Raw genomic sequence first — 25,781 nt, forward strand, 5'->3', positions numbered from 1 at the left:
TGCTGTACACCTGAATCTAACACAACATTGTAAATCAATTATACTTCAATTAGAAAAAAACAGATAAATGATGGAAAAAACAAGGAGAAAAAAACTTCCTCTGTTGTCAGTTTCACTCTATTAATTTATTTAGTCATAATTTTTTAAATCAGATCTTTTCCCATTAGAAGTCTTTGTGGTTTCTAATGATAGAAGAAGAAATATGTGGACCAAAACAAAATTGAAGTTAAAATATTGGTTCCATAATTTAAAAAATGCATTTTCACTGTTTAATATATTAATACAGTTTTTCTCAATAAGTATCCTAAATACCAAGAATTTAGGCAACTTTTCATTAACTTTGGCTCTAAAGAGTTTAATTTATCATTTATACAGTCGAGTCCTAAAGTGCTTTCCCCGTTTCTTTTGCAGTAGTTGCAGAATCACCAGTTAGAGCTGACTCATTTCTCTGAAATCATTTCTGAGGAACTTTTACCTTGATAAGCCAGGTTGTGAGACCTTTTGATTCAGCAGAGCCTTATTGACAAAACCCAGCAGGTAGCCTGTTACATTGACTGGTTTGGAATCTCATTTTTTTCTAAGGCGCAAAGAGAAGAACAGTTCATTTTTGTTTTTTTTTTTTAAATAATTAATTTATTCATTTATTTGTTTTTTGGTTGAGCCGGTCTTAGTTGTGGCCTGTGGGCTCCTTAGTTGTGGCACATGGGCTCCTTCATTGCAGCACGTGAACTTTCAGTCCCAGCATGCATGCGGGATCTAGCTCCCTCACCGGGGATTGAACCCGGGCCCCCTGCCTTGGGAGTGCGGAGTTTTATCCACTGCGCCACTAGGGAAGTCCCAAAAAGAACAGTTCATTTTGTACTTTACTTCTTAGGTCATGTTTGTATGTGTGTGTGTGTGTGTGTGAAAATAACATAAAATTTACCTTTTTTTTTTTTTTTTTTTGCGGTACGCGGGCCTCTCACTGTGTGGCCTCTCCCGTTGCAGAGCACAGGCTCCGGACACGCAGTCTCAGTGGCCATGGCTCACGGGCCCAGCTGCTCTGCAGCATGTGGGATCTTCCTGGACCGGGGCACGAACCCGTGTCCCCTGCATGGGCAGGCGGACTCTCAACCACTGCACCACCAGGGAAGCCCTAAAATTTACCATTTTAACCACTTTTAAGTGTACTGTTCAGTGGTATTAAGTACATTCACCTTGTGGTGCAGCAATCACCACTGTTCATCTCTAGAACCCTTTCATCTTTCCGTTAAACAACTCCCATTCTCCTCTGCCCCAGCCCCAGGCTATGCCACTATTCCTTCTGTCTTTATGAATTTGACTGCTGTAGTTCCCTCAAAAAAGCTGAATCATACAGCATTTGTCCTTTTCTGACTGGCTTATTTCACTTAGCATAATGTCCTCAGGGTTCATAAAAGTTTTAGCGTATGGCCGAATTTTCTTCCTTTTTAAGGCTGAATAATATTGCATTGTATATAGATACCACATTTTGTTTATCCAGTCATCTCTCGCTATATACTTGGGTTGCTTCTACCTTTTGGCTGTTAAACATGCTCTGAATGTGGGTAAACAAATATCTATTCAAGTACCTGCTTTCAGTTCTTTTTGTTATATATCCAGAAGTGGAATTGCTGAATAATTGTGGCAATTGTAAGTTTTTAAGGAACTACCGTACTGTTTTCTATAGTGTTTACACTATTTTACTTTTCCACCAGCAGTGCACAGGGGTTCCAGTTTCTTTACATCCTAGCCAACACTGTTATATTCTGTTTTTTGATAATAGCCATCCTAATGAGTGTGAAATGGTATCTTGCTGGTTTTTTGGGGGGTTTTTTTTGGTTTTTTTTGTGGTACGTGGGCCTCTCACTGTTGTGGCCTCTCCCATCCCGGAGCACAGGCTCCGGACGTGCAGGCCCAGCGGCCATGGCTCACCGGCCCAGCCGCTCCGCGGCATGTGGGATCTTCCCGGACCGGGCCACGAACCCGTGTCCCCTGCATCGGCAGGGGGACTCTCAACCACTGTGCCACCAGGGAAACCCTTGCTGTTGTTTTGATTTGAATTTCCGTAACAGTCATGTTGAGCATCTTTTCATGTGTGCCTTGGCCATTTATGTCTTCTTTTTTTTTTTTTTTTTTTTTTTTTTGCGGTACGCGGGCCTCTCACTGTCGTGGCCTCTCCCGTTGCGGAGCACAGGCTCCGGACGCGCAGGCTCAGCGGCCATGGCTCACGGGCCCAGCCGCTCCGCGGCATGTGGGATCTTCCCGGACCGGGGCACGAACCCGTGTCCCCTGCATCGGTAGGCGGACTCTCAACCACTGCGCCACCAGGGAAGCCCCATTTATGTCTTCTTTGGAGAAATGTCTGTTCAAGTTCAAAGATGCCCATTTTTGCATCTGGTTGGTTGATTGGTTTTTTTTGTTTTTGTTTTTTTTTGCTGTTGAGTTATGTTTTCATTCTTAAAGGCAAATTTAAAAATGTCTTAAAGTTATAAGACAAAATACCCCCTTAAGCTCTTTATGCAGAATAGAAGTTTTATTCATTCTCTGACCATGGTACTTGATGAGAAAAAAATCTAGTTGTGATACTAAACTACCATCTTAAGTCCCTAGTTTGAGGGTAAACAAAGCTATTGAGCTGAGAAACAATTTTAACATGAATTGGAATAGTACCATTGATGTAAGCCTTACTAGAGTAGGGGTAGCAGTACTATATATTTCACCCATTATTTGTTCAAAATTATAAAATAGTTTTGTCTACAAATACTTTGACCCTGCTATTGACATGGCAAAACACATACTGTAAAAAGCTATTTGCAGTTTCTCTTTTTGTCACGTTTGCCAGAATCGAGTGACATCAGAACGTTTTGGATCCCAGCTTCTTCTCAGTCTAATCTTTAGAAGTTGACCTTTTTTTTTTTCCCCCCTGTAAGTTTGGACTTATTCAAAGATTTTTATGAAGTGTTATGTTAGTAATAAGGAGGAACAGTGACACTAAGGATCCTGCATTTGAATCGCAGCTTAAAATTAGCATGTTGGATTTTCAGAAGAAGGGAAAGCAGTCAAAGAAGGTCATGTAGGCTGGGGTTTCTCAACCTTGGTACTATTCACTTTAAAAAAATAATAAATTTATTTATTTTTAATTTTATTTAGTTTTGGCTGCGTTGGGTCTTAGTTACTACGCGTGGGCTTTCTCTAGTTGCGGCAGGGGGAGGCTACTCTTCGTTGCAGTGTGCGGGCTTCTCATTGCCATGGCTTCGCTTGTCGCGGAGCATGGGCTCTAGGCACGCGGGCTCAGTAGTTGTGGTGCACGGGCTTAGTTGCTCCATGGCATGTGGGATCTTCCCGGACCAGGGATCAAACCCGTGTCCCCTGCATTGGCAGGCGGATTCTTAACCTCTGTGCCACCAGGGAAGCCCCCACTATTCACTTTTGAGGCCAGATAATTCCTTGTTGTGGGGCTGTCCTGTGCACCATAGGATGTTTAGCAGCATCCCTGGCTTCTACTCACTAAATGGCAGTAAGCTTCACCACCCACCCACAGTTGGACAGCCAAAAATGTCCTTTGGGGCGCAAAATGGCCCCAGTTGGTAGTCACTGATGCAGGTATTCACAATTATAGGATTTATGAATGAAATTGAATAGTGCAAAATCCACACTCTGGACTTTGTTAGATATTTAGAGCATTGTTTTACGTGTGATAATTGTGCTTTTGCTTTCATCCCAGAAAAATGTCTATTTAAAAAAAATCATCTTCTACCAAGTTCTAGATGACAGGATCCATGAAGTATTTTTGCTTTTACAGTTACAGTTAATTGGCTAGAACAGCCATTAACATTAAAGAAGAAAGACATACTTTGCAGTTTCCAACAAAGTAATATTTTCTCAGAAATGTTCATTTCACTCTTAGATACTGAATGTAGTTAATACCTTCATTTTATTGTGCTTGGTGTACTTTCCTAGGCATTAATTTCAGTTGCTTGGATAATTCAAATCAGTAACTTTCTGGAGTCACACATCCATTACATATTGGGCACCATGCTAGGCTCTGTTTACAAAGATGAATCTAGTCTTGGACTTTTAGGAGGCTGGTAAATGAGTAGTTATAATACAGAGTGAAAGGGGTTGAGATAGACATTGTAGTAAAAGAGGCTTAGAAATACACAACTAAGAAATCAATGAATGCTATGGGGCGGGGTGGGAATGTCAAGAACAGCTGCAGAGCAGGAGGTTAACACTGGAGCTAGCTAATCCTCGAAGGCAGGGCAAGCAGGGAGGGACAGAAAGGTGTCTTCAATAGGAATAGGTATGGACAAGAGCTCTCATATTCTTGCTGTATGCTAGGTAGAGTGCTAAGTACTTTACAATCACAAACTCATTAAATTCTCACCATAGCCCCTCACAAGTGATAGGTATTATCACCATTTACATACAAGAAAGTGAAGTATTAGAGAGGAAGTAATTTAACCAAGGACTTATATCTAATCAGAAAAAAAGGGGGGTGCCCATGATTAGAAACTGGTATACTCTTTTTTTGTTTGTTTTGGACACGCTTTGTGGCATGCGGGATCTTAATTCCTCGACCAGGGATGGAACCCATGCCCCCTGCTGTGGAAGTGCAGAGCCCTAACCACTTGGTGGCCATTCCTGGGCCACCAAGGAATTCCCAAAACTGGTATACTCTTATGTGGATAGATCATTAGTGGGTAGGTTAAAGAGTGACAAGGGAATGAGAATAAGCGACTAGAAAATTAGTTGGGGGCCAAGTTGTAAAGGGTCCCCTCTCTCCCTTGTTGGACAGTGTGGAGCTGTCAGAGCTGGAAGGTTTGGAGGTAGATGGAGAGTCATAGAACCCTAGAGTTAGCAGGACCTTTGAAGGTCATGAGGTCTGGTAACCCACTAGGGAAATTAAAGTTTAGAGAGGGAAAATGTGGTACCTTACCAGACTGAACAGTTGAGTATTTCCTTCCTGATTTTCTTATAAAACAAAAAAGACAGAGACTTAATTCAGGTTGTATCAGAAGTGGTAGCGTTGAAAATGGAATTAAGATCACATCAGAATGCCTACTAAGCTAGAGGGGTTTTTGTTTTTAGTTTAAACTTTCTGGGCTCAGGACCCTTTTACATTCTTAAATTATTGAGCTTTTGTTTACTTTGTAATATCTATTGAAATTTGCCATGTTAGAAATTTAAACTTCAATTTGAAAATTTTATTAATTCACCATAGCTTTTTTCTTTCCTTTTAAATTTTAATAGTTTATTTGAGCAAATATCTATTTGAATTGGGCAGCGCCAAACTGGAAATGGTTAGGAGCGCTCCATCAACAGGAGCTGCGGGAAAAGCTTTTATAGAGAAAAGCAAAGCAGAAAAATCAGTTGATGAGTTATAGCTTTAGCGTTTGCCTTATTTGGAAAAGCCTCATTGGCTGTTTGTTACTGGTTGTCCTTAGGCTTGATTTCTTAGCCTTGAGGCAGTTACAGGCTTAGGTTTTAGTTTGCTTATGTAGGGTTGCTAAGGTATTAGAACCACCTCAGTCTAATGGTCTCCTTGTTTAATTAATTTAACACATTCCCCCCTCCTTTTGGCCCTCCTCTCATATCGGAGAGTTTAACCAAAAATTTGGTGATAGTGCCACTCTTGGTCACCATCAGGTTGTTGTTTTTGTCTCGTTGTGAAACTCATAGGTTATGAGTCTGGTTTGTGGAAGAATTGTTTTGCTGTTCATCTCATTGTTTATTTCTCTGCAAGTGCAGTGAGACCATCTGATGTATTGCTGATGGCTACAGACATGAATTTAAGACCCTTGAGAGAACATAGCCCACCAGGGAGATTATAATGATGACGGTCAGTCGGATAATACCAAGAGACTGCATATGCTCCTTAGGGCTCCCTATGAACCAAACAAGTTCTTATCAAATAAAGCAAAGAATGTACCCAAAGGGCCATCAACCTGTTTTAAGTCAAGAGGCTTGTTTGTTAATTTCCTGTATTTACTATAGTATCGGAGGGTGTGATCCAGTTATAGCAGGAGGTTTTTGCTATGGCACAGACTTATGGCTTGTTTTGCCAGTAAGTAATCGAAAGCAATGCTATTATCCAAAACCACCTTAGCAAGAAATTTTAGGGACTTTGTTGTGGAGCTATGGCCTTAGTGGTAGATTTAGAGGCAGTTGCCAGAGTTAAGGAACATTGTCTTTCTGTGCATTTACAGAGAGCAAAAGCAAGAGGCAAAAAGGCAAACGGAATAAAGGTTTCATATTGGAGACAAAGATCTTCATCCATGATATTGGGAGAGCCAAATACCTCAAGATGTTGTCTGCTTCCGGAGAGGAAGCTCCAGTCTATTTTATTTTATTTATTTATTTAAAAAATTTCTTTATTTTTATTTTGGGCGGCACTGGGTCTTCATTGCTGCACGCAGGCTTTCTCTAGTTGTGGTGAGTGGGGGCTACTCTTCGTTGCGTTGTGCGGGCTTCTCATTGCAGTGGCTTCTCTCTTTGTAGAGCACAGGCTCTAGGCACGTGGGCTCAGTAGTTGTGGCGCACAGGCTTAGTTGCTCCGCAGCATGTGGAATCTTCCCAGACTAGGGCTCAAACCCATGTCCCCTGTATTGGCAGGTGGATTCTTAACCACTGGGCCACCAGGGAAGTCCCTATAAACTTTTTATTGAAGTGAAGTTGATTTACAGTGTTGTGTTAGTTTCAGGTGTACAGCAAAGTGATTGAGTTATACATACATATATATCTTTTTTTTTCAAATTCTTTTCTTATAGGTTATTACAAAATATTGAGTATAGATCTCTGTGTTATACAGTAGGTCCTTGTTGGTTATCTGTTTTATATAGTGTGTATATGTTAATCCCAAACTCCTAATTAACCCTCCACTCCCTTTCCCCTTTGGTAACCATAAGTTTGTTTTCTGTGTCTGTGGGTCTATTTCTGTTTTGTATATAAATTCATTTGTATCATATTTTTTTTAGATTCCACATATAAGTGATATCATATATTTGTTTTTCTCTGTCTGGCTTACTTCAGTTAGTATGATAATCTCTAGGTCCATCCATGTTGCTGCAAATGGCATTATTTCATTCTTTTTTATGGCTGAGTAATATCCCATTGTATAAATATACCACATCTTCTTTATCCATTCATCTGTCATGGACATTTAGGTTGCTTTCATATCTTGGCTATTGTAAATAGTGCTTCAATGAATATTGGGGTGCGTGTATTTTTTCAAATTATGGTTTTCTCCAGATATATGCCCAGGAGTGGGATTATAGAATCATAAGGTAGCTCTCTTTTTAGTTTTTTAAGGAACCTCCACACTGTTCTCCATAGTGGCTGCACCAATCTACATTCCCACCAACAGTGTAGAAGGGTTCCTTTTTCTCTACACCCTCTTCAGCATTTATTATTTGTTGACTTTTTGATGCTGGCCATTCTGATCGATGTGAGGTGATACCTCATTGTAGTTTTGATTTGCATTTCTCTGATAATTAGCGATGTTGGAGATATTTTCATGTGCCTCTTGTGGCCAGGTAAATTTGAAGTTCACTTTCTTAAAACTATTAGTTGATGCACCGTCATTGCCACTACTTTAGACAATTTAGATTGAAAAGCTTCTTATTAACTACTTCTGGCTTTTAAGAAACAACTAAAATACTATATATCATAAGTTCTGGTGAATTCTTGTGATTCTTCTGTTTTAACAAGATTCTGAAAATAAGGATTTTTTAAAGTTAAAATTGACACACATATTCTGGGCATTTGGATTTTCTTTCAGTTTATAGGACTAAAAAGTATTTGCGGGGGCTTCCCTGGTGGCGCAGTGGTTGAGAGTCCGCCTGCCGATGCAGGGGACGTGGGTTCGTGCCCCGGTCCGGGAGGATCCCACATGCCGCGGAGCGGCTGGGCCCGTGAGCCATGGCCGCTGAGCCTGCGCGTCGGAGCCTGTGCTCCGCAACGGGAGAGGCCACAACAGTGAGAAGCCCGCGTACCGCCAAAAAAAAAGTATTTGGGGGGTCTAAATTTGTGCCCCTGTTTTGATTCAGGACCTTAAAATCCATAGTACATTTAATAGACTACACTGGAAATATACATTGCAGTTTTGGGTTAGCATATTTAAATGTGAACTCAAAAGTTGTATCATTTTATCACTTCATAATTTATTTAAAAACCTTTCCTTCTTTTTAGTTATAACTTCAAATTGGTCAACAGGTATTTCTGCCAGTTAAATTTTACATCTTGTTTCAAAATTGGTGTGGTAGCAGGGAATTCACCAAAAGTGTGATGACATTTATAACAAAACTAATTTCTGTCACTATTTTATACTTTAAAATCATTGCTCCCATTGATTCCTCTACATTTTTAAAATATGGACTTAAACAGAACTTTGTTGGCTCATTATTTTAGTACCCAGAAATTCTGCTCTTGCCCATATTTGTTTACTTCTTTTTTAAAAATTAAATTAAATTAATTAATTAATTAGGCTGTGTTGGGTCTTCATTACTGCGCATGGGCTTTCTCTAGTTGTGGCGAGCGGGGGCTACGTTTCGTTGTGGTGTGCAGGCTTCTCATTACGGTGGCTTCTCTTGTTGCAGAGCATGGGCTCTAGGCGCGCGGGCATCAGTAGTTGTGGCTCGCAGGCTCTAGAGCGCAGGCTCAGTAGTTGTGGCACACGGGCTTAGTTGCTCCATGGCATGTGGGATCTTCCCGGGCCAGGGATCGAACCCGTGTCTCCTGCATTGGCAGGCGGATTCTTAACCATTGTGCCACCAGGGCAGCCCCTATTTGTTTACTTCTTTACCCACTACTGCCATTGATTCCTCTACATTTTTAAAATATGGACTTAAACAGAACTTTGTTGGCTCATTATTTTAGTACCCAGAAATTCTGCTCTTGCCCATATTTGTTTACTTCTTTACCTACTACTGCTAAGGAATTTTGGTGTATATATTATTGGTGGTATTGTAATTAAAGTGTTTTCCTTAATGGTTATTTTATGATTCCTTGGAATTAAATTGATAAGTCACATACATATTCTATACTGTAGTCATCTGGTGGCCTTATGAATAATCTTGTATTGCTTGGAGTACGTTATACATGTAGAACATTTTTTTCTTTCTGTGCTGAAAACAGAAGATAAATTAATTTTGTTAACCCTTAATTTGAGAAAGTACAATGTCCTATTCACTTAGTACTAGTAATACTACTTTTGCTTAATGATATGGAAAAAAATTTATTGATGGGAAAATTGAAACCCAGTCATTTCTAGGAGGCTTGGCAGTGATGACTTGTGGTTCTACCTTGAGGCTTTTATCATAGTAGTTTGTGTTTTGTAACTCACGTATCTACTTCTGGCTCTTACTGGCATAGGTTTATTTCTTTATGTTTCAAACTGCAGAAAGCTCTGGTAACTTCATAAAGTTTTTAATCTTTTGCCTTATGTGAGAGCTAAATAAAAATGCTATGTAAATTCTATTTTCTTATGGTATTTCTTTTTTTAAAAAGCGATAGCAAATTTGTCTCAGATCCTGGAGTTAGACTTATTCATCTGGCTGGTTTAGAGTTTGTATTGGATGTGAGAGCTGTAGTCTGGGCGCAAATGACAAAAACTGTTGAACCTGTCCTCTACAGAGTGTGCCTAAAGTGGATTAACTGCCTGCACTCCCCGCCCCCCACCCCATGTTATTTGCTTTTAGGATTAAGTCTTCCTCAGCAAGGAGGGGAGAGTACAAAGCAAAATTTCAGAAACCTGTAAATAGCTTTTTATTAATGTATTTGAGAATGCTATAAAAGAACTTAAAACCATAGCAGTCTTGTACATGCAGTACTGAAATAATTTAATATTTCTCACATGGTTCTTGGGCATAATAAACTTGTTCTGACCATGTTGGTAATATTTTCTCCTTGTCTTTCAACTGTGACGGTCTCTCCCTTTGAGGTTTGTATTATACTGAAGAGAGAAATTAAATTTCATTGCCTCTCATTTCCCACATTATTCACAAAGAGCCTAAACTAACAAGACTCAAGTAACTTATATTTCTTTATTAGTCCTTCAAAAATTTAAAAATTAAAATTACCTGGGAAATTATTTTGGATGTCTATTTTTTCCTAAAGATTAATTTACCCATGAGCCGGTGGTGGTAGTAGTAGTAACAGTAATAGTAACAGAGCATTCCACTTCATTTATGGATTGCTGTCATATTCCAAACTCTGTTAGCCTGTGTGTTATTTTTTTAACCTCTTAACCTTGTGTTATTATTTCCATTTTACAGATGTAGAAACTGAGGCTTAGCAAGAGGTTAAGTGACTTGTCCAAGGATACATGCTGTATGTCTGAGCCAAGATTTGAATCGAGATCTCTGAATCCAAAACCCATATATCCACTATTCTGTTAATATTACCTTAAGTCATTTGTGTTTACTAGTCATATTTCATTTGGAAAAAATTGTTCAGATTTTGCACAGAACGAAACATTGGTCTTTCGGTGGCATGTGGTGATAAAAGATTGTTACTTTTACTTCCACATTCCCAGGCTGGTATTTGCTGTCTTCTGCCATCTCTGAAGGTAGAGTATGAAATAGATGTGGAGAAGGTAGCGTGTCTAGAAATCCCAGACCTGAAATTTAGACCTTTTAATTATTGCCATTTGTTAATTTTAAGAAGTTTTATATGCGACTCATTTCCTGTTTGATTTTTTTTCCCCCCTTCTGTAGCACTGATTCCAGCAGTAGTTCAAGTGATGACTCTCCAGCCCGATCAGTTCAATCTGCAGCAGTCCCAGCACCCACTTCCCAGTTGCTTTCATCCCTGGAAAAAGATGAGCCGCGTAAAAGTTTTGGGATCAAGGTTCAGAATCTTCCAGTACGCTCCACAGGTAGAATTTTGTGTTACTCTACTTTCCTCTCTGCTGCTGTTGGGGAATGAGAGATTGAGCAACTTAAATTCTATACTTTGTACAGAATTTGTTTAAATAGCTCTCTTTCTTATCTGACTGTGTTGGTAATATTTTCTATTTGTCTTTCAATTTGACTCTCTCCCCCTTTTTCTTTTTGTGGTTCATTGATATTTAATGCCATGTAATAAAAAGCAAGTGATTATAACTGTATGTAGTTTCTAGATTGTTATATATGTAAAGATTGCATGTTAAAAAAAAAAAGATTGCATGTTACTTATACTTAATTATATACACATACATATATAAATACACATTATTACGCATATTATATGCATATACATATACACACATAAAGACTTTATGGTGCGTGTTATGTAAAGAAAGCATGGTTCATTTTTTATTATGAATGTATTTAAAAAAATTTTTTTTGCCTGCGTTGGGTCTTCATTGCTGTGCATGGACTTTCTCTAGTTGCAGTGAGTGGGGCCTACTCTTCGTTGCGGTGCGCGGGCTTCTCATTGCAGTGGCTTCTCTTGTTGTGAAGCACGGGCCCTAGGCATGTGGGCTTCAGTAGTTGTGGCTTGCAGGCTGTAGAGTGCAGGCTCAGTAGTTGTGGCGCACGGGCTTAGTTGTTCTGCGGCGTGTGGGATCTTCCCGGACCAGGGATCGAACCCATGTCCCCTGCATTGGCAGGAGGATTCTTAACCACTGCGCTACCAGGGAAGTCCCAAAGCATGGTTCATTTTTGAATAAAAATGCTTTCTGGATTAAGTATTTTGATATTAGGGAAAATTTGGTATGATGAAATTGTAGAAATACTATTTTCAGTTAGATTTATATTGGTCTGGAGTCCTGTGTGAAATAACTTGGATATAAAAAAATTATGATAGGAAATCCACTTCAAAATATTAACATTTTAAATGAGGAAAGTCATGAATAATCACTTTATATAGTTAAAAGCTATACCGTTGTCTTTTATTCCTAATGTTTTTGACTGACATTTGGCCATAATATATTTTTATTTCTATGTCAGGCATATTGAGTATGTGAACAACTGTTAGTAGATGGTCTAAACAACTGTTAGTAGATGGTCAAACCAACAAAGACCAAACTAAGCATTTCTTAGCTAAGTGCATTTTAATGATTACTTAAATTATTTATTAAAACAGCCTATAAAACCTACATACCAGGTTTATGAATAGAGATATTGAGACACAAATGTTGGTGAACTTTTGATTTAGATTACTTTGTAATTTAGGAATGGACAGGGGTTATAATTGGCTTGTCTTTCTCTACAATTTATTATTTATTTATTTATTTATTCTTTGCGGTACGTGGGCCTCTCACTGCTGTGGCCTCTCCCGTTGCGGAGCGCGGGCTCAGTGGCTGTGGCTCACGGGCCCAGCCGCTCTGCGGCATGTGGGATCTTCCCGGACTGGGGCACAAACCTGTGTCCCCTGCATCGGCAGGCGGACTCTCAACCAGTGCGCCACCAGGGAAGCCCTACAATTTTACTTTTTATAATGAAGCAAATTAACACAAGACCTCCAGATAGTATAATTCATCTGTAAAAGGCCTTAACGTTGTTTAGCATGTTACATGCCATTTCCCACACAATTTTATCATCAACATGATGCTTGGAAAACTAGAAATATGGCTTTCTTTCTAAGTCTTTAAAGTTTTATATATGCATATATGTGTTTGTATAGTTTTTATCATGAAAAATTTAAATATACCCACAGTAGAAGGAGTATAGCAAAAATGAACTCCCCTTATACCATACCCCAGATTAAAAAATCATCAATATTTTGCCACATTTGCTTTGTCCGCCTCCCTGTTCCTTCTTTCCTGTTCTTTGTTACCTTTTTATTGTAAAGTAAATCCCTGATGTTACATCATTTCACACTTGACTTAAAAGATCAATACTTTTGTATTTATTTGTAAAATATAAGGGTATTTTCCTGTGTAAGCATGATATCATTCTTACCTAACAAATAACTAGTAATATCTTCTAACCCCCGGTTTATTTTCAGAATTGTACGGTAGTCTCTAAAATTCATTTTTAGAGTTATTTTATTTGAAAAAGTAAAGTTTTAATGCTAATTAGGTCAAAAATCAGACTAAAGATTTAGTATCTTACACTTTGAGTTGTAACTAAATTAGAAAAATAAGCAACTTGTTTTTGTTTGGGGATTTAGATACAAGTCTCAAAGATGGCCTTTTCCATGAATTTAAGAAATTTGGAAAGGTGACTTCAGTGCAGATACATGGAACTTCAGAAGAAAGGTATGGTCTGGTATTCTTCCGGCAGCAGGAGGACCAAGAAAAAGCATTGACTGCATCAAAAGGAAAACTTTTCTTCGGCATGCAGATTGAAGTAACAGCATGGATAGGGCCAGGTAAGAGACAAGGAAGCTGAGTTTTAGTGTAATTTTTATTCCATTATATGAAAGGGCCACATGTTATCCTGAATGTGGACAGTATTCCAGCTCTGTTTATTTTATTTTATATTTTTTTAACAATTTAAATTTATTTATTTATTTTGGGCTGTGTTGGGTCTTTGTTTCTGTGTGAGGGCTTTCTCTAGTTGTGGCAAGCAGGGGCCACTCTTCATCGCGGTGTGCGGGCCTCTCACTATCGCGGCCTCTCTTGTTGCGGAGCACAGGCTCCAGACGCGCAGGCTCAGTAGTTGTGGCTCACGGGCCTAGTTGCTCCGTGGCATGTGGGATCTTCCCAGACCAGGCCTTGAACCCATGTCCTCTGCATTAGCAGGCAGATTCTCAACCACTGCGCCACCAGGGAAGCCCCCAAGCTCTGTTTTTTAAAACATACCTTCGGTGTCTTCTGTTTTAAAGAGTGGTTACATTTTGTCATTCAACTTAATAAAATAGGTTGTTTTGGCTAGGAAGGGTTAAAGATTCTTCTGTTTCTGTTAGAGAGCATGCTAACTTTTAAGAGTTGTGAAAGGCAAAGTATAGTCCCTTGTTGAAATCTGCTTTCCCAAAAGGATTGAGTTGATTGAGATAAGGTGATAGTTCCAAGGAGAATGACAACAGAATTATTCTGAATTAGAAAACAGACTATATCAATTTGAGGGACTAGTTAGACCAGTTTTCTTTCCACTATGCCCAGCACAAATTGGATCTGTTATTCTAGCTTCCATGACCTTGAAAGATAGTGGCAGAGTGGCAGGACTAAGTCTTTTGAGTGCAACCCGTTGAAAATTTCAAGGGGACATTTTATTGTTTGAACCTACCTGTAAGACCTATCTATTCTAAGGCAGGAAGTCTTGTCAGCCATGACTTGGGTCAGTGTTTTTCCTGTTTCAGAACCACCTGCAGTGCTTGTTTAGAATACAGACTCTTTGATCATACCGCAGCTTACTGGTTTAGAATTTGCATACTCAAGTTTTAAAAACCCCTGATTTACTTGTGAGTGAATCTGTAGAAGAATGAATAGAAATGTTAAAATTATGCATTCACGTTAAGTGTGTGGGACAGTTGAACTTTAAGACTAAAACTTTGAGTGGAATTTATAGGGTAAACATAGCCCATTTTCTTGGAATATTCATTTTATGTGACAATTAAGAGGAAAAAAATAGAATTTCCTTGATAAGAATGTGTCATTTGTATATTAAAACAGGCACAGTCAGGGTTGTTAGAGTGAAGACTATGAAGTGTGCATAATTTTATGATAAAACAGGAATTCAAAGACATACTATTTTTTCAAAGGAATTATAAGTTATGCCTTCACATTCCCTCCTCTGCAAAGTTTGAGATGTACTGCCCTAACTTGTACTGGGCTAAGAGCAACTCAGGAGTTCTTATTTAACACAATTGGAACAGGTCAGAACTGACTTTGAGGAATAATATTTAGAATGTCGTATCATCTCTATAAGTTTTTAGAGCCATATATAATTATTAACTAGTGAGGATCTAACTCAGGGGCATTATCAATAGGTGACTTTCTAATCTCCCAAGTAGTGGGCTTAGCTTGAGATATTTATTGTAAAAAAAAATCATTTTACCTAATTAGTTAGCACCCAGGATGTTAATTGGGGCTTTTTAACCACCTGCCACTGAAGATGTTGAGAAGTTTGATTGGTTCAAGCATCGGAGAGCTGAAGGTACTTTTTCCAGATCGGACAGCATTGAAACACCAGTTTAAATGGGATATGTGAAAGCTGAGTTAGGGACACTTGGTTGGAATTATGCTGTTGGATGGTTGTCATAAATGTTTTATATTGAAACGTATGGAGCTGATTGCTTCCTTAGGTCAAGGACGTCTTGGAATTAAAAAGATCCAAATCCAAGAAACCTAACTCTGTAGACAGACCTCTGGTGGCTTCTAAGATTGTGCTTTTGTACTCCTATGCACAGCATTACAATCCCCTAAATATGAAATTGCAGGATAAAACAGTCTTTTCAATGATGTGTAGGACAGTAAGACTTAAAACTGGTCATGAAGGTTGAATAGATTACATGTGGAAAAGCCACTCCCTCCCTCCCCCCAACTGAATTTCTGATTTTGAAATTTTAAGTGGGCTATTTGGTAGAAATGAATTCATTACAGATTTTAATGGTTGCAAATCATGCTTTATCCTTCTCATTCTGCTTTTTTTTTTTTTTTATTCTACGCCACGTGGCTTACAGGATGTCAGTTCCCCAACCAGGGATTGAACATGGGCCATGGCAGTGAAAGCCCAGAATCCTAACCGCTAGGCCACCAGGGAACTCCCCTGATTCTGTCTTTTGAAGTACAAACCTCAAGATGTGCCTGAATTATTTTTTCCTTTTTCTCCTTTTAAATGAAATATTCCTAAGTATGTGCCCTCTGTTAGTTACATAATTTTAAGAAGACCTAATTGAGCTTAAAGTGAGATATACCCCTGAGAAATAAGATGAAAATGTAGAGATAGGTGTATGAGTGCTGGACAGTTTCTGGGTCCATCTGACTGAAAAAGTATGTAGTCTCTGATGACACAGGTAAGATTAAGCTGACCTGCCATTATCAAACTGGAATCAGGAGTGAGATGTGTTCTGGCTGAGTTCACCCAACATCTCAGAAGTTGAGTCTTTTTAATACCGGTGTTGTCATTGACATCATCAGTAATGTTTCAGTGGCTGGCACTAAACACTTTGATTTAGTCAGGTTGATCAAATACTAACTTTTTGGGATGGGTTTGTTTTACATTAAAAAAGAGAGCGAGAACATACAGGCTGTATTATAATTAACTATCCAGAAAACGTTGAATGTCTCTGACCTAGACGAAGTTAATAAATGGAGCTTCAGAGAAAGCCTGTGATTGAATTAGACGTTGAACCAGGGCTTTTGATCATAAGAAGTAGAAACCTTAAGAGTCATTGAGTCTCTTTCTGTTTGTCATTGGGTACCATGCAACACCAAAAGAAGATATTTCATAAGCGTTACTTCAGTCAGTTTTCATACAAGTATTATTCTTGTATTTAAAAATTGCTGCATTTAGACAGTTGGGTATGGCAAACATAAAATGCTAACTATTTTATTAAATGTTGAAATGTAAATTAAATAATGAAGCTGGACTATTTTTAGCTGAATTTTATGTTTATTTCAGATTATAGTTTTATACTGCACATTCAGAGCCTGCCACATAATTTTGGAACCTATTTTTTGCTGGGGATTAAAACCTATTTCTGTATTAGTGATTATTTTTTAAAACAAATCAACTTAGATTGAAATTCAGTCTTCTTTTCTATTTTAAAGATCAGGGTGTTAACTTTCTCTTAATTTTTTGGACAAGTTTCTCTAGCTCTGTATTCTTTTTTTGATTTGGAGCTGTTTCTGATGGTGTATATAATTTTTCAGATTATATGAGAATTAATCCCAATATTTCAGAGATCTGATTTTTTAAAGTAGATTTTCCCATGATATATGAATATCTTAAAACACTCTCTGTCCCCATCCCACTTACAGAAACAGAAAGTGAAAATGAATTTCGCCCTTTGGATGAAAGGATAGATGAATTTCACCCCAAAGCAACAAGAACTCTCTTTATTGGTAACCTTGAAAAAACCACTACTTATCATGATCTTCGCAACATCTTCCAACGCTTTGGAGAAATTGTGGTATGTTTTGTTTTGTTTTGTTTTGTTTTTACAATAAAAACAGTGTTAGATCTTTGTCATAAAACATAAAGCATAGCGGAGATTATATTTGGAAAAACGATACTTAGATGGTATAATGAATATTTTTCCCATTTGCCCTATGTGTTTTTTTTTTAACATTTTTTTATTGGAGTATAATTGCTTTACAATGGTGTGTTAGTTTCTGCTTTATAACAAAGTGAATCAGTTATACATATACATATATCCCCATATCTCTTCCCTCTTGCATCTCCTGCCCTATGTGTTTTTAACTGCTGCTAAAAGATGATCTGGCAAAACCCAGCAGGGACTGCTTTATGTGTGTATGTAAAAATATGTAATTGTCTGTATTTTGTTTACATATATATTTTCCTTTCCACTTTTCTTATCTTTGTCCATCTGGTGCTGTTTTAATGCCATCTCTAGTCCTGTGGGTTGAAAGGAAAATCTGGAAGAGAAAACGTGTTTGTAAGAAAGAAGCAGCAGATTAGTGTATGATTATTTTTATCACAATGCACATCAGAAGTACCTTGGGGATTACTAGAATGTGGATAGCATGCTGGACACTCAGTTCTATTTTGAAATTCTAATTAGAATCATTTTTCAAATTATGCAAGTCATTGTTAGATTTAGGGATAGAAAGATTTTTCTATTCCCCATGACTTAAAACTTGAGTCAAATTATAGTGAAAATAGTTTGGTTGCAGCTTTGTACCCTTAGGATATACTATTTTGTTTTGTGTTTGAAAAAACAGGGAAATACTTCTGTTTTCCTAGATTTTCTCTATATTAATAACAGTGAAGAAAGTACTCTAGTATATTTGGACTTTGGAGAGTAAAAAAATGTTTTGGATAGAAACAGCTATTGTTAATCTTTTAAGGGTGTGTGTGATGTCCATTTATCCATCTGTATTTATACACTAATGCTCTAAACAAAAGATTCTTAATTTTTTTAATGGCATAATCTAGTCCTGTGAATAAAACATTACTTGTGCTTGTGGCTGAGCTAAACCTCATCTTTAGGGGCTTGAGGCAAGAGATTGAAGTGGTTGGTAGAAGTGAAGAAAAAAAGAGAGAAGCTGTATATTTAGATATACCAGCAAAACATTCATCTTTCTTTTTCAATTATTTCAACTTTTCTCAGTTTCGTATTTTTGTGAGGGTAGTGTATACTCTTTTTTAAATTTAAAGTCATTTATTTATTTTATTTTTGGCTGCATTGGGTCTTTGTTGCTGCACGCGGGCTTTCTCTAGTTGCGGCGAGCGGGGGCTGCTCTTCATTGTGGTGCGCGGGCTTCTCATTGCGGTGCCTTCTCTTGTTGTGGAGCACAGGCTCTAGGCACGCAGGCTTCAGTAGTTGTGGCTTGCGGGCTCTAGAGTGCAGGCTCAGTAGTTGTGGCACATGGGCTTAGTTGTTCCGCAGCATGTGGGATCTTTGCGGACCAGGGCTCGAACCCGTGTCCCCTGCATTGGCAGGCAGATTCTTAGCCACTGCGCCACTAGGGAAGCCCAGAGGGTAGTGTATACTCTTAATTCCAGCTCTACTGCCTACCTGGATGAGTGACTAGACGCTCAATTACCTATCTGGGCTCCAGCTTCTTCTGTCTTTATACCACGATCTGTTTTTTAATTTGCTGTTTGGCATTCATGAGGCTTTGAATTGATAAAACTTTCAAACATACTTTTATTGAATGTAGCTGCTACTATAAATTTTGGAGGAGTATAAAAGTTGTATTTGGGCACATGGATACATTTTCATCACCAGGGTTGCTAAAAATGGGATGATTATTGTGTTTTAAGAGCTATGCTTATCAATAAGGTGGACATGTCAGTACTCTGTTTGAAAACTGTTATCTTACCATGTTTGCAATTGCTCATGATTGTCACTGTTTAATGACATACAGACTTTGAGAACATGGCCTTCTACTTATCCATAACGGATTATGCTGTAGCCAGAAGCACCTATTTAGTGAGTCTACCCACCAATATTCCTTTGAAACATTTCTCTTAAGTAGAGCTATCCTGGGTTATTACATTCTACATAATGATGAAAACAGCTTCTGTTTACCATTACTTAGAAAAATTTTGAGTGTAAATTATTGCTTTTTTTTTTTTTTAAAGACCCATCAAACAGCTCTTTAAATGCATTACTCATTTTGCTCTGTTTCAGGTTTTGATTATTGGCTTGTGACCCTTAAGGAGGCTTAGATAATCACAATACATAATCTGCACTATATGGCCCAGCTCATTATTGTTTAAGTACAAGTTTTGCCATCCAGGTGTCTGGTTTCTTTGGACCATTTTCCTGTGTAAGCCAGGTTTTTTCACTACCTCCTTTTAATAGGCAGGACCGGAATGTCAGATGTGACTACAGGTTTTGAGCATTCCAAAGAGATGGGGGTATTCCTTTATAGAGTGTTTCTTTAACCCAGGGATGGTGTTCTAATGCATCTTCACGGAGTAGTTCAGGTATTTATATAATCCTTTCATTCTGGTTATGAGAGATTATTACCACATTTATCATCACCAGGTTTGATTCAGTTAGATATACTGATAGAATGAGTCTTCTAATTTAGGATTGCGTATTTTAAATCACTTTTTGAAAACTTGATTTCTTTATCATTCTTACTCTTCTCAGATACTATATTTTAAATGGCTTACCCCTAATAAGGATTTTAGATATTGCAGAAGAGAATTATTTCTTAGATTTTCATTAAATAGGCTGCTTTTTTTTCTTCTCATAAATGTCTCTTAACACAGGTGTTGTGGATTTAAAATTTTGAGTTTTGAGTTGCGCTGCAGTTGCTCTTCTGCAGAGAGCTTCACGTGAGAAGGATTTCATGGTTTGTGACTACAAATGCTGTGTTGAATAGTTTTTTAGGCTGTTAATTTACAGTTGCATTAAGATGTATAATTGTAACTAAGAAAATGAGTTGGGGGAATATGACTATTTTGAGAAATATGTAGCTCATATGGACTTGGTTTATTCTGATTTATTTTTTTATTGGCATATCACTAAGTGGTATCCATCCATTGGCTTTTTCAGGATATTGATATTAAGAAAGTAAATGGAGTTCCTCAGTATGCGTTCTTGCAATACTGTGATATTGCCAGCGTTTGTAAGGCTATTAAGAAGATGGATGGGGAATACCTTGGAAATAATCGTCTCAAGGTAAAGGAATTTACATAAGTTATTGTGCTGTTAATAGTCGCTGCGTTTTTTTTAAGATTTGGAGTTTTCTGTTCATATGTCTAATTATTTAAAATTATAGTAGTACAGTTAGATAACCATAAAGGTGATAAACCTCTTCGCATCCTTATCCTGTTATACTGTAATCTGAGTTAATCCTCGCTTAGCCAGGCAGGATAATTTTTGTGTCAGTTTCTGTTTGATTTTAACCTGATGGTTCCCACTTGAGGTGTTGGTTTGATAAGATTCCTACAGAAGACAAGTTTTCTCAGAATTTTGTTGTTGAATAATTGGTGACTTAACTAATAGAAATTTTGCCTTTTGTATTCAGCTGGGTTTTGGAAAGAGCATGCCTACAAACTGTGTGTGGTTAGATGGGCTTTCTTCAAACGTATCGGATCAATATTTAACACGACATTTCTGCCGATATGGGCCTGTGGTGAAGGTAGGTGGGAGGTTTGGTTGTGTGGTTTAAAGTTACTTCTGACTCCCTTTTTTTGATATTCTGTCCTTTCAGTCCCAGTTTCTAGTACTGACTTTTTCTTTTCTTTAGTAACTCATACATTAAAATTCTCTTTTCCAAAATTGGGTTTAGAAGAGCATTTGCATCTATTAGCTTATGATATGAGTATTTTGAGAAACTATCTAGAACCCGCCAAAATGATTAATTTTGGAACTAATCTGCATAATACTGTTAAATAGAATATTTCTTAGGGATTTCTGTAACTTTATCTCACATTAGACAGTCTAATTGTATAATTACATTCACACTAACATGTAATTAGACTTGATTTTTTTTTAAACCATGATGACTTTAAAGGACACACAACAGAATACTCATCTAACCAATGTTTGTTATGTAACACATTCACAAACATAACAGGGAAAGGGTCTCTGGACCCCATTCCATTATGTGAAGGTAAAGATTTTAACTTCTTGAAAGCAGGTTCACACTGTGGTAGGTATGTTGCATAGCTTTGACTTTCTTTAAATGTAGCTTTTGTTGTTTGAAGAAGCACATCTTAAAGACTGTTTAGTATAAATTAAAAGTCCAAAAGCTTTAAGACAGTGCTGCTTATGACCAGAATTCATTGCAACTTACTGTGTTTTTCTTATTTTTCCTTTGCTATAGTGTAGTTTTTTCTTTTTCTTTTTTTTGCTGAAGTACAGTGGATGTACGATATGAAATTTATGTTGATTCAGTACTCTTTACTTTTTTCCCCCTTTTTCAGGGGTGTTGTTTTTTTGAGCCAAAATGAGTCAGTCAACATAAAATAAAGAAATACAGTAAAATAAAGTAAATACAGAAAAACAAAGTAAAGGCATAATATACCTCAAGCCACAATATCCATGGTTCTAAATGGTCCCTACGACATTTTGTTGTGTTTTCAGTATAACATGCATCATCGGAAAAGCCTGAAATTTTTTCTAGAATAAAAAAATATATATATATTTTCTTAGCAGTGTCATTGTGATTTAGAATTTTGTTGGGACTAACACTAAGTCTAGTGGATGAGCCTCTTGTTTTTTTTTTGTCGTCGTTTTTTTTACAGGTGGTGTTTGACCGCTTAAAAGGCATGGCCCTGGTTCTCTACAATGAAATTGAATATGCACAAGCAGCTGTAAAAGAGACCAAGGGGAGGAAAATCGGTGGGAATAAAATTAAGGTGTGCAGAATGACTTCAAACAGAAGCAAAACAAAATCGTGTTCAGATCCCAGCCTCTTAATAATTGGCATTTTGTTGGTTTACAGGACATGCGGTATATATGGCCTCAGTTTCTAAGGGCGATACTACATTTTTTTTTTTTTTTAGAAGATGTTGGGGGTAGGAGTTTATTAATTAATTAATTTATTTTTGCTGTGTTGGGTCTTCGTTTCTGTGCGAGGGCTTTCTCTAGTTGTGGCAAGTGGGGGCCACTCTTCATCGCGGTGCGCGGGCCTCTCACTAGCGCGGCCTCTCTTGATGTGGAGCACAGGCTCCAGATACGCAGGCTCAGCAGTTGTGGCTCACGGGCGTAGTTGCTCCGCGGCATGTGGGATCTTCCCAAACCAGGGCTCGAACCGGTGTCCCCTGCATTAGCAGGCAGATTCTCAACCACTGCGCCACCAGGGAAGCCCTACATTTTTTATATTTGGCTAGCTACTTAAGGGCACAGTGTCTTTTAAACCATTAGCCACAGAACCTTCCCTAAAAATCCTCTCATTCAAGGATGTGTGCTTCTCTATGCCCCAGGTACCTGATGCTCACTTGTGTGCTTTTAGTGCAGGCTGGCCCACAGTCACCTGTGGGTTTCTGCACACCCAGGAGCTCCAGGTATCAGTCCAGCTTCTTGAACGATCCTCTCTTCATCTTCTTTCCTCCTCTCCTAAAGAGTGGGTAACCACTGAAAGCACGATATTTGTCTGGTGTTTTTGTTTAGAAACTTTTGTTTATGATAGTTTGAAGGAATTTTTGCACTTAATAACTATGACATTTAGCTTGAAATCAGTCTTTTCGAAATAAGATATTGATAGATGGTGGGTATCATGCTTTAAGTGACTCTGAGGCCTGGCTGTGAGTAAAGTTCAAATGTTCTTCCATATTTTATGTTCTAACTGTGTGGTTCCAGCAAATTATGCACAATAGATTACTGGATTTAGTTGGTCTGATTATTTAATTGACAACCTAGAATCATGATAGGTATGTTTCAGTTTTCCATATTGCTTTTTCCACTCCTCAGGATTGGGTTCTAGAACTTTAAATTGTACTTCTTTATCAAGATTTGTGTAGAATTTGAGAGCGATTTCAGGTTAAAAAAATACAGTTTTAGTTATGAGGACTGTTTCACTTAGATAAGTTACTTTTTCTTGAAATTTATCCAGAAGGCTATGTTGGGAAGAATTTTTCAAATTTGGTAACACTTTCCATCATTAAAATCTGAAACTTGGATTAAACACGCAGTATTCTTTTTTTTTAAAGGTGGATTTTGCAAATCGGGAAAGTCAGCTGGCATTTTATCACTGTATGGAAAAATCTGGTCAAGATATCAGAGACTTCTATGAAATGTTAGCAGAAAGAAGGTATGTATTTTAAACCTATCACCATAGCTTGAATTTTAAAATTTCTAATACGTAAAATTTAGATGGGATTAAATTTTGTTTTTTACCCCTTATTGCTACTCTCATTCCCCCCAAACTTATCCCTTTTATCCCCACATACAGAAAGAAACACATAAAAAACACATAAAGGGACTTCCCTGGTGGTCCAGTGGGTAAGAATCCGCCTTCCAACGCAGGGGACACCGGTTCGATCCCTGGTCTGGGAACTAAGATCCCACATGCCGTGGGACAGCTAAGCCTGCGTGCCGCAACTACTGAGCCTGCATCCTCTGGAGCCTGCGTGCCACAATGAAAGATCCCGCATGCCGCAACTAAGACCTGACGCAGCTGAATAAATATATATTTTTAAGAAACAAAACAAAAACAAACACACATAAAAACTGATTTTTATGGATCCAGTTTTCATGTAGCTCATGGGAGTTGGGGTATTTTCTCCCTGAGAATACTCATTAAAAGAGTTACTGTTTTCCAGATTATAACTATGTACAAATCATTTTGCCTTACAGTTTAAAATTAAATATAACTTGTTGAAATGCATTGTAAACTTTTTTTTTTTTAATTTATTTTTGGCTTTGTTGGGTCTTCATTGCTGTGCGGGCTTTCTCTAGTTGGGGCGAACAGGGGCTACTCTTCGTTGCGGTGCACAGGCGTCTCATTGTGGTGGCTTCTCGTTGCAGAGCACAGGCTCTAGGCACGTGGGCTTCAGTAGTTGTGGCACATGGGCTCAGTAGTTGTGGCTCGCGGGCTCTAGAGTGCAGGCTCAGTAGTTGTGGCACACAGGCTTAGTTGCTCCACGGCATGTGGGATCTTCCCGGACCAGGGCTCAAACCCGTGTCCCCTGCTTTGGCAGGCGGATTCTTAACCACTGTGCCACCAGGGAAGCCCCGCGTTGTAAACTATTAAATGCCCTGTGAATTTAGTAGTGACAACATCCAGGTTGTCACCACGCGTGAGCTCATAGAATTAATTTAAAAAAATAAAAACTTTCAAAAGACTGTCAAGAGCTTTAAATTCAGATCTCTTAAATTTGTGAATCAGTAAGCCAAAGCTGATATAAATTGGTAAGTTTAGCTGTGTAAAAAGTAAACCTTGGGAATTTCTTGGCGGTCCAGTGGTTAGGACTGGGTGATTTCACTGCTGTGGGCCTGGGTTCAATCCCTGGTCAGGGAACTAAGATCTCGCAAGCCATGAGGCACAACCAAAAAAAAAGAAAAGAAAAGTATACCTTACTTCTCCTTGTTAATGTTTTCAGTCATGGGACTGTAGTATTTTTTTCTGCAGCTTGTGGGAACATTTCACAATCATTTAAGGTCTCACAGTCTGAATCAGGCTGTCTCCGTTAGCTTAAAAATTGCCCCAGAACTGATGATTGATTCTTTTTTATACTAAATATATTAAAACACCCTAACAGTGTCACCAGGTTCTTCAGTAGCTGATCACATTTGAAAATGGAAACTATCATCCATATGATGAACCTGTTTGTCCAAACATGTCTCTGATTAAGTCTCCTGGAATGTTACTACTAGTTCTCCACCCCTTTAGATGTGTGTTAGACAAAAGACCATTTGACAGATGCCTTTAGACACTCAAGTTCAAGTATAAAAGGGCTTTATGACAAGGATGAGGCAAAATCCTGATCGTGCTCCCAGAAACCTGTTGAATGCATTCCCTTTTTACTGCCTCTTCTTGCCACTTCATTTTTGTTTAAATCATAGAAGGTATATATTTCTTTTTCATTTCCTCATGGAGTATAGTGTAATGGTCATTGAATACTTGAGAGGTTTTTTAATGAAAAATGTCCCCTACAGCCAGATTTCCAAAAGGTTGAACTTCTAAGGTTTCGATGGTTTTTCACTAGTGGATTGGAATCCACATTCTAAATTTCTCTCTCTCTCTCTCTCTCTCTCTCTCTGTGTGTGTGTGTGTGTGTGTGTGTGTGTATGTGTGTGTGTGAGAGAGAGAGAATGAACATATGTAAGAGAACGTAGGTGTCTGTAGGGAGGGTTCTCCATCTTGGTGGCCCTCATCCCCCACCGCAGCAGTCTGAAGTCATTGTTAATACTTTTAAGTGCTTATAGGAATTCATACCTATAAGTGAGTGAAAAGTGTATTGATGGTCTAGTGGCACTTAAGACATAAAAATTCCATTAAAATTCTGTGTGCACATTAAATATTTTGCAAAGAACGGTATCTTGTGAGGGCTGGATAATGTTGTGTGGGTGTTAATCTTGTGAGGGCTGGATAATGTTGTGTGGGTGTTAATTTTTGTATGTTATCACTTAAATTCACTCACTTTACTGATGATCTGGCTCTGGCTTTGTTCTTTGGTTCTTACCTGTGGTTATTTATCTCTGTTGAATGGAGTTTATCTCCTAAAGTGGGAAGCAGGAGGGTGTGCGACTTCACTGTGACCCAGTTTTGCCCCATTTGGTTTCAGATGGCAGTGCTTCTGGAATGCATTCCTTGCAGTAGA

General features: G+C 38.2%; 1 protein-coding gene across 4 annotated transcripts in view; it reads left to right on the top strand.

Moving 5' to 3' along the window:
* The window catches only part of SPEN (spen family transcriptional repressor), a 91,724-nt gene that overhangs the window by 51,815 nt on the left and 14,128 nt on the right, over positions 1-25,781 (top strand). For all 4 annotated transcript variants that reach the window (XM_032650816.1, XM_032650806.1, XM_032650823.1 and 1 more), the window contains 7 exons: positions 10,716-10,876; positions 13,096-13,296; positions 16,850-17,001; positions 20,065-20,190; positions 20,540-20,653; positions 21,762-21,875; positions 23,169-23,269. In XM_032650816.1, coding sequence (XP_032506707.1) covers positions 10,716-10,876; positions 13,096-13,296; positions 16,850-17,001; positions 20,065-20,190; positions 20,540-20,653; positions 21,762-21,875; positions 23,169-23,269 — 969 coding nt within the window. The remainder of the gene's footprint in view (positions 1-10,715; positions 10,877-13,095; positions 13,297-16,849; positions 17,002-20,064; positions 20,191-20,539; positions 20,654-21,761; positions 21,876-23,168; positions 23,270-25,781) is intronic.

This window comes from Phocoena sinus, chromosome 1 (genome assembly GCF_008692025.1).
Source record: "Phocoena sinus isolate mPhoSin1 chromosome 1, mPhoSin1.pri, whole genome shotgun sequence".
NCBI classification, from domain to species: domain Eukaryota; kingdom Metazoa; phylum Chordata; class Mammalia; order Artiodactyla; family Phocoenidae; genus Phocoena; species Phocoena sinus.